We start from the raw sequence: 13,615 nt of genomic DNA, 5'->3' as shown, positions 1-13,615 counted from the left end.
AATCGGACATGGGTTTATAGGAACTTTTTTGTTACTTTTAGTGAGTAGAACCCACTGGCGAAGTTAACACGGTCAGTAGAAACTCACCCTGTATATTTGCATATTATTTACTAGTGGTGCTTAGGTTTACAATCTAAAAACTGTTTTAAAACATGTAAAATTATTACTAAAATTAGAAATAGGCAACTATTTACTAGTAGGCCTACAATGCTTTGGTTTAGACTATTAGGCCTAGATTTAAGCCTACAGCTATTCTATAAATTGATATGAAACTTAGTCTATGTCATTTGTACACGTAAGTTAGACGATTCAACGACGAACATTTAGTTTTAAATCTATGAATTAGTTATGAAAGAAGTACGATGGTTGATGGCTGTATTAATTAATGGTTTTGGTTTATTACGACATTACGATTAAATTTGTTTTCCGTGTTTGAGAACTTGCGAGTATTTTAGCTTAATTTCGTAGTGGTTTAATTATTTCTTACCAATTAAACTGAATTTTCAATATTTTTCATATTCTATTATTTTCTTTTATACTGCTGGCATTTATATTTAAGATCAAAATCATAAACATTTAATTGGCCATTGTACAGTTAAATAAAAAAAACACTTTTTCTTGATTTTTTAATTGTCTTTGAATTACTTGAGGCTAGTTATCTGTTAAAAGTGGAATTGATAACAAAAAACAATAACATTTAATGTATCTTCATTGACACTGACATTTTGAAATACGTCAGTGTACAATTATTTCGTCGTACAAGGTTGGCAACGCCCCGTGCATTGGGCGTGGCTGGATTAGCGACTTCCGGAGTTAGCCAATTCCTGACTGAGACGGTTAGCCAGTTCCGACACACGACCGAGTTAGCGAGTTCCTGAGTTAGCCAATTCCTACGTCTCGTATAGTTTGTTGGAGAGAAACGTTGTTCCTTGTTGGACGTATGTTAGCTACCCTGATCCTGTCCTGTGTTGATGATTTGTCTGATACAGTAGTGTTGGGACATCGATACTATTATCGATAGTGATATCGGCCTTTAAACATCGATGTAAAAAAAATATCGAAGTAAAAGTAACAATAAATTTCGGAGAAAACATCGATATTAAAAACACCGACCAACTGCTAATTAATGAAATATATAATTTATATCTCTTTATTCCATTAACATTTCGTTAGTTGCGGGAGAATATAAATAGGTACAACCAAAAAAGTTGTCCTCTTTTCTTTGTACTTATTCCAAAAGGGCCGATTTCCCCAAATATATATTACCTCTGACGATCGTGGTTTAGACTACATTTTAACCTCAGATTAAACCTCAGGCTTAGACTGGAGAAATAATTACTTCCAATGGCCATGACAAGTGATAGTAAAAAATAAATATCAGAGTGAAATATCGATACTGAAAATATATCGGAAGACAACTTTCGATGATATTTTCGATATATCGGCTATCGATTCCCAACACTATCGTCTGCGAGTTTGAAAGTACAAGAGACGTAGCTCTTCAGTTGAATTATGTTGTTTGTTAGTGTTTGAAAGAAATTCAACTGTGGTATTTTCCAAAGGTACCAAAGTTATACTAGGCCTATTTTATATCCCTAAAATGTTGCCTACTACGTCTGCTACCACCAAGGTTTGTAAAGTTTATTGGATCTGAAACAATATTCAAGTTTTTTGGAGTCATACAATTTCATTATGAATTAATTGGTAGAAGTTTTAGACGTATTTTTAATTGAGTAATTTTGTATTTAAGTAAAACTAGCTATGTTTTGTTGATGTACAAGTTAATAAATACTGGATTGAGTGTGACTGCAGTGTAGTATAATAATTTGTAGATTTTTTAGTAGTAGGCCTATAGAAATTGATTTCTTAAAATAAAAAAAATTGTTGGGAAATCTATGCTAAGCATTTGGGAAAATTGAGGCTTCCCCCCCCCCCCCCCCCGGAATTTTAATACCTAGCAACGCCACTGTTGCTGGTGTCTGTCTAAAGGTTTTTTTTTTTTTTTGCTTGGAGTGACAGTTGCTCAGCGAAACAAATCAGTTTCTAGAAATTGCACAAACCCAAATAAGTACAAAATTTGTGGAGCTACTGTAATTATCGCTCCTGACATCATGAAGATGACACATACCCGACACCGCACCCAGACGAATACGGGTGAGAAACTTGAATAAGGGAAGGCTCTAAGTCACAATTCAGTTCTACGGCACCGCCTGAATAACACTTGTAAGTTTGTACCTATTGATAAAGTGAGGATGGCAGGCGTACCTGAATGGTAAAGAGTCCAACCTAGCATGAGGAAAGCAAAACTGTACACTATATAGGCCTACACAAAACATTACAATTTCACTGTAACTGGCAGTATTTTTAACTAAGGAAAAAACGGTTTTTTCCTTAATTGGAAATGAATTATTTACCTTAATTTACCTAAACAATCTATAATCTTGAAACCATATACTTTGTGAAATAGATTTTCAATGATAAAGAGTGGTATAAAACTATTTGAATTTTAACAAGGTATATTATTCTGTATGTGTGTATTTTTGCGTTGTGATGAAAAGTATCGTTCATAACTCGTACCGAAAGCTATTTTCCGACATTTGCTCCATGACCATTATCCCCGTCCTTGGCTTCGCATTGTACTTGAAAACAACTCACTGAAATTTGATTTTCCTGTGAGCGCACGCCGGAAGATGCCACTTTTGGTCCTTGTAATGAAATATACTATTTAGGATCTAAAAAATGACAAATATTCCAAAAACAATAACTTTTTTTAAAATTGTTTAATAAATTTAAAATTTTAACAGTTATTTCTTCTTGGGTGCAGCCTTGCCCTTCTTGGGTTCTTTCTTCTCACCCTTAGGCCGTCCACCCTTGGTGGCTTTTAGCTTGTGGAACACTCTGGAGCGGATCTTGTTGCGCATCCTTCGTGCATACCTCAGCTTGTAGCGGTCAAAGTCTGTCATCTCAGCTCTCTGTAACACAGTAAAGGTTGAAAATATGAATGGCAAAGTAATACTTAGTATCAATATCCAAGTCTAAAATCAAAAGGCCTACTTTACTAGAAATAACATAATAACATTATGATCTCATAACAACTGTCTCCCAATAACATTTATCAAAAATCAGACGATTAACAGAATAGTACATTTCATCACTAGGGCGTAAAGTTACACGTCGAAGCTGAGTTCGGCAGAAAATAAACCGAGGGTTGAAAAGACACTTTTTTCTTGAGTGTTCAACAATATTTTTTGTCATAATGCAGCATTATATAACAATCTAAGTTAAAAAAACAAAATACTTTTCATATACTACCAGATTTTTTACATCTCCACTAAGCTTAAATTATTGGCAGATGATCCTCGCAACGGCATAGACATTTTTGCTGGCTGGGATTCACATTATTGAGATGCATTTAAAATTTAAATCTTCATCTAGGATGACCAATGATCGAAACTAACCACAGCTCCTGAACTAGAGTTGACTTATGCTTGATTTTATCTATGTGATTGTTGCTAGTAACTTTTAGTATAACTATTTACATTGTTTTGATTGTACTTAACAACTTTTATTTGAACATGTTAAAAATTACCAAGAATAAAAAAGACCCAGTGTATTATAGAGTATTTGTAGGTCTATCATGGTTTACAGTAGCCTACACATTTTTTAAGGGTAAAAGAATTTCTTACATTAAGTTTATTTTTTTTATCATTGATAAAAATAGACCTTAGTGTAGTGCAAGTAAAAAATGTTTATGCTGTAAAAATTATAATTGGTCTCAAAGATTTTGATTACCGATACACAAATGGGTATGGCCTACATTTTATTGCTTGAGAAGTAGTGTTAAAGTAAAAGAATGTTGCTATTTGTTTGTCTATTTAAGAGTCATTTTTGTACCTTCTTCTTGGCCTCGACTTTCTGGAACCACACGCTTTCCTTCCACTTTTCGTCCACCTTGCCATCCTTCCACGCCTTGCGGACGATGCGGGTGCCACCTGTGTAGGGGAAGCGTATGCGGAACTTGGTGAGGTGAAGCTGGTTAAGACGAATGGCCTGACGGGGCACACCAGTCTCTGGACCATCAATCAAGGCCTGCAAGCATATAGATCACAAATTAAAATGATCTGATTTTTATGAAATTTGGTATAAACATGTAAACCTACATTAAACGAGTTTGCGAACCAGCATGATAGGACTATGCAAACGGGGGTTTATGGGATGTTTATAGGGTAAAAATTGGATTTTCCCATTTTTCACCCTAAAAAAATAAAATTTCGCAATTCTTTCCAAACCATTTTGGCTATTTGTAGAGCTATATATTGAATCGTTGTTGTATGCCTAACGGTTTTAGAAACAATTCCAAGAAAGTGTACATTTAAAATTCCAATGTTATTCCTAAGGAGAATAAATAAACTGATGTAGCTTGCTTGTCTACGTAAATATTTTAATAAAATTTGTAAATTTTGTTTACTTTATACCGAGTTGTCTATATTTACCTAAAACACACCTTATTGTCTTTCCTAACAGCAAACTTAAGTACCTGCTCATTTAAATTGATGATAGGCCTATTATACAGGGTTAGTAAAAAGTGTGGAGACCCCTGTTATTTTTTTAACGGCCCATACTAGAAAAACTAAACTTGGCACACCTTTATGACATGTTATGAAGTACTTTTTGGGCATAACCGTCACTTGGTGTACATCCCCAAAATGGGGGATTTTGGGGGAAACTCAAACATTTCAAATACAAAGACCCATCGAGTGACCCCTCATTTTGAAGGTCCTGGTAAAAGAAACCCAACAACGCAAACTAGAGGTCTTTATCCCAATCCAGTCCAATTGAAATTCTCAGAAGTTAAATTTAACTTAAAGTTTTCCAAGTCTAGAGACCCCCTGTAAATTTTGTAGCGGCTTACACAAGGAAAACTAAACTCTGCACACCTTTTTGGCAGGCTATGAAGTACTTTTTAAGCCTAATAGCCACTTGCTTACCAAACCCCAAATGGGGTATTTTGGGGGAAACTCAAAAGTGTTAAATGATAAGCCCCATCGAGTGACCCTTCATTTTGAAGGTCCTGATAAAAGAAAACTAACAACGCAAACTAGAGGTTTCTATCTCAATCCAGTAAAACATGGAAGCTGATTGAAATCTTTGTCGGAAATAACTTGTAATTTTATATTCAATTGGGTGCCATATTTTACTGTGTTAAGATAGAGACCTATAGTTTGCGTTGTTAGTTTTCTTTTATTATGACCTTCAAAATGAGGGGTCACTCGATAGGGCTTATCATTTAATATTTTTGAGTTTGAGAACTTATGAGAATTTCAATTGGCTGCTATTTTTTACTGAACTGAGATAGAGACCTCTAATTTGCGTTGATGGTTTTCTAGGACCTTCAAAATGAGGGGTCACTCGATGGGGTCTTTGTATTTGAAATTTTTTAGTTTCCCTCAAAATCCCCCATTTTGGGGATGAACACCAAGTGGAGGTTATGCCCAAAAAGTACTTCTTTATATGCCATAATGGTGTGCCGAGTTTGGTTTTTCTAGTATGGGCCGTTAAAAAAATAACAGGGGGTCTCCACACTTTTTACTAATCCTGTATATAGGATGATATATATAGGAAATAAATCTGACGATCTTAAGGGAATTAGTGGAATTCCAGCCAGGTAGGAAATTAGTCTGCAGGTTCGCTGCGGCGGGAGTATGGTTCATGGTTCAAGCCTGGTTCATGTAGGCCTAGAATTTTGAGAAATACTTGTTTCGGATCACAAAACTCTTTATAAAATCAAATAGCTTTTATCGAGCGAAATGCCAGGTGATTGATAATTTGAAGCCTTTGGAACATACTGACTCATTAACCAGCCAATAAGTCCACGGCATCGAAGCATACTATACGAGATGTATAATAAATAGTCGCTCTCAGCGACACTCACACTTTAAGGTAAAAACACATTGTCGCTGGAAGCAGCTCTGTAACTCTAGAAGGGTTAAAGAATATAAATTTTATATTGAATCAACAACGGGTGACATGAACTGAAACTAGAAAGTTATGCCTCTGAATTCTACATGAGATGGACTGTATGATACGTAGCCTAAGTTACCAATCAAGTATTCTAATAATTTGTCTTGACAGCAAATATGTTTAAAATGTAGTATTGAGCGAAAATCCTCGCATAATAGACAAACCACTACCGGTGAGATCTTCAAAATCCTGTTGATTAAACAAACACTGCCATTAGTTTTAGTAATTTATATAGCCTGAATTAAAGTTGTGCATTTTTATCATGATTTGGGCAGTTCAATAGCACTTAAGTAGGCCTAGGCCTTAAATATGTAATTTACCTTTGTTTGGTTGATAACATCTACAATGGAGCAGAGCTTTCCTTTGTAGGGTCCGTCCGCAATGTAGGCAACTCGGCCTGTCTCCACAAACCTCTGGAAAGGCTGAAAACCCATAAAAAATCAATTAGTTGGTTACAAGACATAGTCAGTTACAACACATTTTTTTTGCAACATATCTTAATACTGTTAATAAGTAGCCTAAGACTGACCAAAATAAATATATATGATTTAGGAGTAGGATTAAACTAAGTTTTAATCATATAGTAAGTTAGGCCCTAAATGAACACCAAAATGGGCGCCAATTTACAATGTTTACACAATATTATTTACATAGGTACAGTTTTGTTATTATTAATATAAAACTTTAAAGAATGAAGACACTAAGGCCAGGCGCACACAGGCGATTTGGAGTTGCGCAACAGTTGCCCGACTAATCGGGGGACTGTTGCGCAACTCTCTCGGAGACTCTGAAGTCTAGCGACAGTTAAGCTGGAGTGCGCACACAGGCAACTTTTTAGTCGCGGATCTAGTCTTGAGACGTGTTGGAAATACATTCATTACAGCGTTCCGAATGGATTTCAATGATACAGCCGTAGGATGTGCTTTGTTGCTGACGTTTCGCGCGCGAAAGAAAAAGAGAAGATACTGGGTTCATCCCATATATAGTGAGCGACTTGTGAAAGGACAGTTTTAATGACTTTAAATATAGTTGGCCTCTTCTCAACTTCAATTGTTCGACATCCTCATCACGCACACTCATACTTGTAATTTTCTAAAAACTTCACACAACAAGAGAGCAAACACTACTTTGACAGTTCTGGCCACGAGTAGTTGAACTCCTGGGGTGAGACTGAGCGACACAGCGACTATTTAGTTGCATGTGTGCGCATCTACACTGGTTTCAATGGACACCAAACCTGGAGCGACAGTCCCGCAACAATTGAGTCGCAGAGCAGTCGCTGGCAAATTGGGTCCGGGAACATCGGTTGCAACAGTTGCGCGACTGTCCCCAGACTGTTTCCTTCGTGTGCGCACTCCAATTTAAAACAATGTTGAACATTTTAGTCGGGCAACTGTTGCGCGACTCAAAATCGCCTGTGTGCGCCTGGCCTAAGTTAAAGGCTTAAAGGCACTAAGTTAAAGTTTTTTTAGCGAATTTTGCTGCTTCTAGTTCAAATTAGCTGTTTACATAAATAAATGCAAAAACAAATTATAGTGCTGCACCCTGTTGGTAAATCTTTTAACTTTTTAATGCTTTTGTATATCATAGAACCAACTTTTTTAGTTGAAACAGCTACCTACTAAATTCTTTAATTCCCTTTAAATATGAATACTCATTAGGTTAACATGGGGAACTACAGAGCCACTGGGGCGGAGCCCGAAAGGATTTTTGAGATAAGAATATGCCGTGCCTATATGTTAATCGGAAATGTGAGCTATCATGCAAAATTTCAGCCCAATCCGTCCAGTGGTTTATGCAGGATTGAACTTCAAACAAAACAACACACAACTTTCACATTTATAATATTAGTAAGATTTTATTAAAAATGTACCTAATCAGACAAGTTGAAATTCGCTTAGTCTGCAGATTTGATGCGGCGGGGGTATTTAAATTTATGTAATCTTACTTAGCTTAAGTTATAATTTAACCCTAGATTGGTAACCCATCGTCTCAGAGACTACTCTATTCACATTTTTGAATTTGGCGCTCAAACCAGTTATTTGTTTTTCCTCTCAAGCCGACGCCAGCTAAGTTCCCATCCCGCCAGACATGTGAGTGATGGGAATTTGCAACCCCTGCAGTAGTTCATGTACAATAGTGGTGAGTAGTCAGATAAAGTAGTTGATAAAGCGTTACTGTTAATGTGATTTTTATGTTTGCATTTTTAATGTTGATTTTATGATTATGTTTGTGTATTTTAAGGATAATTTTGAATGTTGGTAACTCATATGTTACATATGTGCACAACCTAGTTTCTAAGGGAGAAAAGCCCCTCTCAAGAAAGCAGTTTGCCAAAATTATAAACTATCAACTACTCAAATTAACGTTAGCAAATACAATATTTGAAATGGCCTTTCAAAGACAAACAAATGCCAATATTCTTGCTCCTTCTCACTCAGTCCTCACTCAGTACGGACCCGTCCAGACCACACTATATTACCAAATACCTTCAGTAGGGTACCGCTCAATTATCCTAAGGTTCGTAATATTGACCTTCGTTTTACGGCCACTTAGGAATCTCTCCGACAAAAACTGATTGCATATTTGGATTCAGCGTGAAAAATACTGTAAGTTAAACATATAAAAATTACATAATATCCCAGTGTAAGTACGGTAAATATTTGCCACTGAACCCAAAGTTGAACAGTAACTTTTTTATTTCAGCCAAGTCAGTGAGCCTAAAGGTTTGTAGCATACGTTTCCTTAAATTGCAACTAAAATATTTACAGCAATTAAATTAGCTATCCAACTGATCAAATGTAAACAAACATGTTTTTCAGAAGGATATCATGGGAACTTTAAAAGCCAGTGGGGCAGAGCCCAAGGAACTTATTCAAAAATGTAAGGTCAATTTACAAATCTACACACATAGACGAACATTTTGTTTAGGCCCATAGCCTATGTGGGGTTAACCCTTTGAGTGCCAACGTCCGGGGAACCGGACGTTTTTAAAACGAGCCAAAAGTGCCGACGTCCGGCCGACCGGACGTTTTTAGAACGAGCCAAAAGTGCCAACGTCCGGCTGACCGGACGTTTCGTAATGATCGAACAGTTGTCATAACAACCGAATGGATACTCGGATTCTTTTAACCCATATATTAACATTGAGTCGAAAGTTACTAGATGCGATACATCGATTTTCGTTGGTCGAAATATCGAAAATTCGATTTTTACAAAATTTTAACCTAAAAATCGCCAGATCGCGCTCTGCATTTTTAGCGCGACCTTCGGGAAAAATCATCAGCATTTTTTGAGCGTTACTTTTATTTCTCGCCTGGCACTCTAAGGGTTAAGGATTACTTGACCCAGTGAGTGAGCGGGATTATGTATTGGTCGTGTGGAAACACTGAAATAGAGTGATGCCAACTCTATCTCGACCTCTAAGCCTCGGGAAAAGAGGAAACACTATCCTGCCAAAACGCATACCGGTAACTTAACCCTAGCAGTGGCCAACCGTCGTCTGGTTACGGTATGACGTTGATGCTTAGAATGGCCAAAGTCGTCTGGTTACGGTATGGGCCGAAATTTTTTTAACGGTAAAAAAAACACTTACAATCAACTCAGATTAGAATAATATATATACCATTCGAAAGATCACATTCTGAACTTTCATTTGATTACATAAACAAACCCTGTAGCAGGTATATAACAATGTCACGACGATTAGAAATCAAATGAAATTTTGGCGCGGTACGACTTTTGCAGCCGACACTTGGGAACTGGCAAAACACGTCTTGTTTGGCATTACCCTGCTCGGGTAATTTTCGTCTTGGGATGTTGCGGGTGATACCACTGGATAGCCATTGATTTTATCTTCATTGTGGTAGTGATATTTATAACTAAATATTGATTGCACAATCGGTACGATTTTATGAAAACAGCTGTTTTCGAAATTTCTAACAAATGGCCAACAGTCGTCTGGTGACAGTATGGAAAATACGAATTATATACAGTGAAAGTTATTATTACTAGTCATATAGTATATCATTTTGAAGAGGAAGAAATTTAGATTCAGAGAGTGGCAGCCCTGCACTCAGGGTTATTTCTGTATGCTCGCATGTAGACAGTGATGTAGACGACGGAAGTGAGTCATTACTGCCACAGTCGGTCAGCTGTCTTGTATTGCCATTGTTTGTTTGTGTTGTTGCCGTAATAGTTTTATCCGCGATTTATTACTAAATATGTTATTAGTTCGTAGTGTTAGTGTAAGTGAAGTGTTGTGTGTGTGTATAACAGTTATCTTCATGCATAAATATTACTGAATTGTGTGGAATAGTGTTCATAAAAGGTTGTATTTTGTTAGCATCATGTCCTAAAATGACGATTCTGACATTCAGAGATTGTTGTACCTATCTAATGATATACCCAAGGTGTTATACATTTTTATAAAGGTAAATGAATACACTACAACATGTTTATAATGGTTCGGGGGTAAACAATTTTGTAAAAAAGTTATAGCCTATACTAAATAGGCCTACTACTGTAGGCTATTTTGTTAGCATCATGTCCAAAAATGACGATTCTGACATTCAGAGGGGTTATAATGATTTACCCAAGGTGTTATACATTTTTATAAAGGTAAATGAATACACTACAACATGTTTATATTGGTTTGGGTGTAAAAAATTTGGTAAAAAATTATATAGGCTACTAAATACTGTAGGGACACTCCATTTTCTCGAAATGCGCAAAAAATTCAAAACGTTCTCAAATTGATAGGCCTACATAATCATAGGTGAAAATAACTTTTTACCATCTTACTTATGACTTTTTTGGATTCCTTACTTCATTGGCTTTACAAATATGTAGGCTACATATCATCAGCCTACATAATGTTTCACAACACAAGCAAACACTGTAGGCTATAGTTTACACTTATTTGCGGTTTTGCGGTTATTGTATTATTATGTCCCTATTACGTACCTACAAAAAAAATATTTCTAACATGTTATACATTTTTATGTTGGTAATTGAATACACTACAAGATTATTATGTTGGTTTGAAGTAAAAAAATTTGGTACAAAAGTTGTATACTAAGTACTGTGAATTTTGTTTTTTGAGAAATCGCTAAAATATATAAACATTATTTTATATACGTATGTTTATAGGTAAAAAATTATTTTTACCATAAACTTTATGACTTTTTTTGATTCCTTACTTCATTAGCTTTACAAACATGTATATATCATTATTAGTATACACATGTATTATAGAACTTTTTACAACATAAACTAACACTGTACGGTTCTCAATTTTTTCGGTTCTCCGTTTGTCATTATATTTCGCCCCAAAAACTTATAAAAAAAAAATATTTTCCTAACATGTTATATATTTCTATGTAGGGAATTAGATTTTCTACAAAATGTATATAATGAATTTCCCATAAAGAAATCCGTAGAAAAAAAATACCGAGGCCGCTTTTGAAATTTCAAAAAAAAAAATTCAAATTTTTTTATTTTTTTCACTTTATCGATAAAATACACTGTCTAAATCATTATGATATTACTATTTCTAGATTCTCCTGTTCTTTCCGAACAAAATGAATATGAGGTTGGCTAGGTTTACTTGTACGGTTGAATTTTTACGAATTTTCAAAAAAAGGTCTGCAAAATCGCCAAAATGGGTTGGCCATTCCCCACTTCTAACATTGGCCACTGCTAGGGTTAACATAGACTAGGCCAAGGCCAACCATCTTGGCTGGTAAAGGAATATAAGCATTATGCCTGGCCAATGGAAATTAAGATATCAAAAGTTAAACTGGTTTGTTTTAGGCTACTCCTTAGTTAGATATGCAAGATGCTAAGGGTAGGCCTATGTAAATTATTCGGCAGTAGGCCTAATGACTAGGCCTAAACTAAGGGGAATTGCGATCTAGGCCTACGCCACTTTATTGAAATAATCTGGGCGTAACTCACTTAAATGAATAGGCTATCCCATGCTATAGCTGGTACGATTCATTATTCTAAAAATGTTAACGAACATTCCTATTGCACTCGAGTAACAGAAGACCTATGCCTACCCTACAGTGGTAATCCCATGTGGCGTGGTAGAAAGAGATATAAAAACAGAAGCTGGTCGCATCAACAATGGGTTGTAGATAAGACATATAATTGAGAGTACTTACACAAATTCACGGTGGCATACTTTCATATTACTAAATAAAAATATTAATAATTGAGAAAAACTCACCATCCTAACCTAATGAGACCGTACACTTCGACACAGAGAAGGAAGTTAAAAGAAGAAGAAGAAAGAGAAGAAGACGAAGGACTAAGGAGTAGGAGATATTGGAACCATTGGAACTTGGAACGGAACAGTAATGCGTATCTAACTAGCAGTAGGCAGGCAAGAGAAATGAAACAATGCCTTAATGCCTTTACAATCCTACCACCATATATTTAATATATGTCTGATTATACGTGAAAAGCCACGGCCCTCTTCAACTCCAGGGGCCCATTTCATAATAAAGTACAAACTAATATTATTAGTAAATCAGCTGATCGCCCAATGCAAATCTAATGGAAATTACAAATTACAAGATGTAGCTTGTAACTTGTAGTTTATTATGAAATGGGCCCCAGGCCGTGGCTTTCGATGTGGCAACGTCGCGTCGCAAGGTCTGAAGTAGGGTTGTAACAGCTGTTTTAATTGGTAGCAGCAAATAAATGGTATTTGTGTATTTACAAAAGCTTGACAGGACTATGAAAATATTGACTCCGCTTAAAATGTACAGATATAGATATTCAATTCATATTGTTTTTGGTTTTCATTTCTGTATGTTTTATTTTTAATATTTTAATAAATTTATGTTCATAAATTTAAATCAAGAAAGTGCGAATTAATGAGCTGACGTCACCTGTTTGTTATGTTATGGGACGTCAGACACTAAACAAAAACTACCCAACTTTCGATGTTGCCAATTCTACCATGCCATGGCCTGGAGTTGAAGGGGGGCGTGCTTCAGGCCACGGCCTGGTAGAATTGGCAACGTTGCAAGTTGCAAGTAGTGTTGTCTAGCGCCAGACGTTCCTTAACATGGCAGACAGGGGCAAGGCAACACTCAAGTGACACCAGCTCATCAATTTGCGTATTATTAATTTAAATTTAAATTTATGAACATAAATTTATTAAATATTGAAAATAGAACGTATAGAATTGAAAACCAAAACAATATTAAAATTGAAAATCTATTTTTGTACATTTAAAGTTGAGTCAATATTTGCATAGCCCAGTAACCAAGCTTTTGTATTGCTAGAAAAATACACAAATACCATTAGCTGATTCCAAACAAAACAGCTGTTACAACACCACTTGCGATGTTGCCACTTCAAAGGCAGCGGCCAAAGCTATAGCGTGATATCATATTTTTTATCGTTTATCCTCAGGAGAATGTACCTAATGTATTTTGTACAACGTATATACAAAGTGTATTATGTACAAAGTCATAATACTATGTGAAACAAAAATAAATTTATTTGGAGTCCTCGGGCTAACCTTTGCAATTAAACGTAGAGCTCTCTTCTGTAATACAAAAATCCTGTTGGTATATGA

At 35.8% G+C, this 13,615-nt stretch overlaps 1 protein-coding gene across 1 annotated transcript; it reads right to left on the bottom strand.

Annotated features, from left to right (window-relative positions):
• Positions 1 to 2,763: 2,763 nt before the first annotated feature.
• LOC129004855 (60S ribosomal protein L14-like) lies at positions 2,764 to 12,338 on the bottom strand. Its single transcript, XM_054433530.1, has 4 exons — positions 12,254 to 12,338; positions 6,342 to 6,443; positions 3,895 to 4,089; positions 2,764 to 2,972 (listed from the first exon to the last, which is right to left on the bottom strand). The coding sequence occupies exons 1-4, from the start codon at positions 12,254 to 12,256 to the stop codon at positions 2,805 to 2,807; spliced, it is 468 nt and encodes a 155-aa protein (XP_054289505.1). The 5' UTR covers positions 12,257 to 12,338; the 3' UTR covers positions 2,764 to 2,804.
• Between the last annotated feature and the right edge of the window lie 1,277 nt (positions 12,339 to 13,615).

The sequence above is a fragment of the Macrosteles quadrilineatus genome, unplaced genomic scaffold (genome assembly GCF_028750875.1).
Source record: "Macrosteles quadrilineatus isolate MER2022 unplaced genomic scaffold, UCM_ALF_1.0 Scaffold_12__1_contigs__length_5162894, whole genome shotgun sequence".
Classification (NCBI taxonomy): Eukaryota; Metazoa; Arthropoda; class Insecta; order Hemiptera; family Cicadellidae; genus Macrosteles; species Macrosteles quadrilineatus.
This window is presented reverse-complemented; position numbering and strand designations above follow the sequence as displayed.

What these genes read in the sequence shown, in the direction of transcription:
- LOC129004855 (XM_054433530.1), bottom strand. An exon ending in ATGTTATCAACCAAACAAAG is followed by an intron (nt 4,090 to 6,341) that starts GTAAATTACATA and finishes ATATGCTTGCAG; the next exon opens with GCCTTGATTGATGGTCCAGA. An exon ending in AAGTCGAGGCCAAGAAGAAG is followed by an intron (nt 2,973 to 3,894) that starts GTACAAAAATGA and finishes ACTGTGTTACAG; the next exon opens with AGAGCTGAGATGACAGACTT.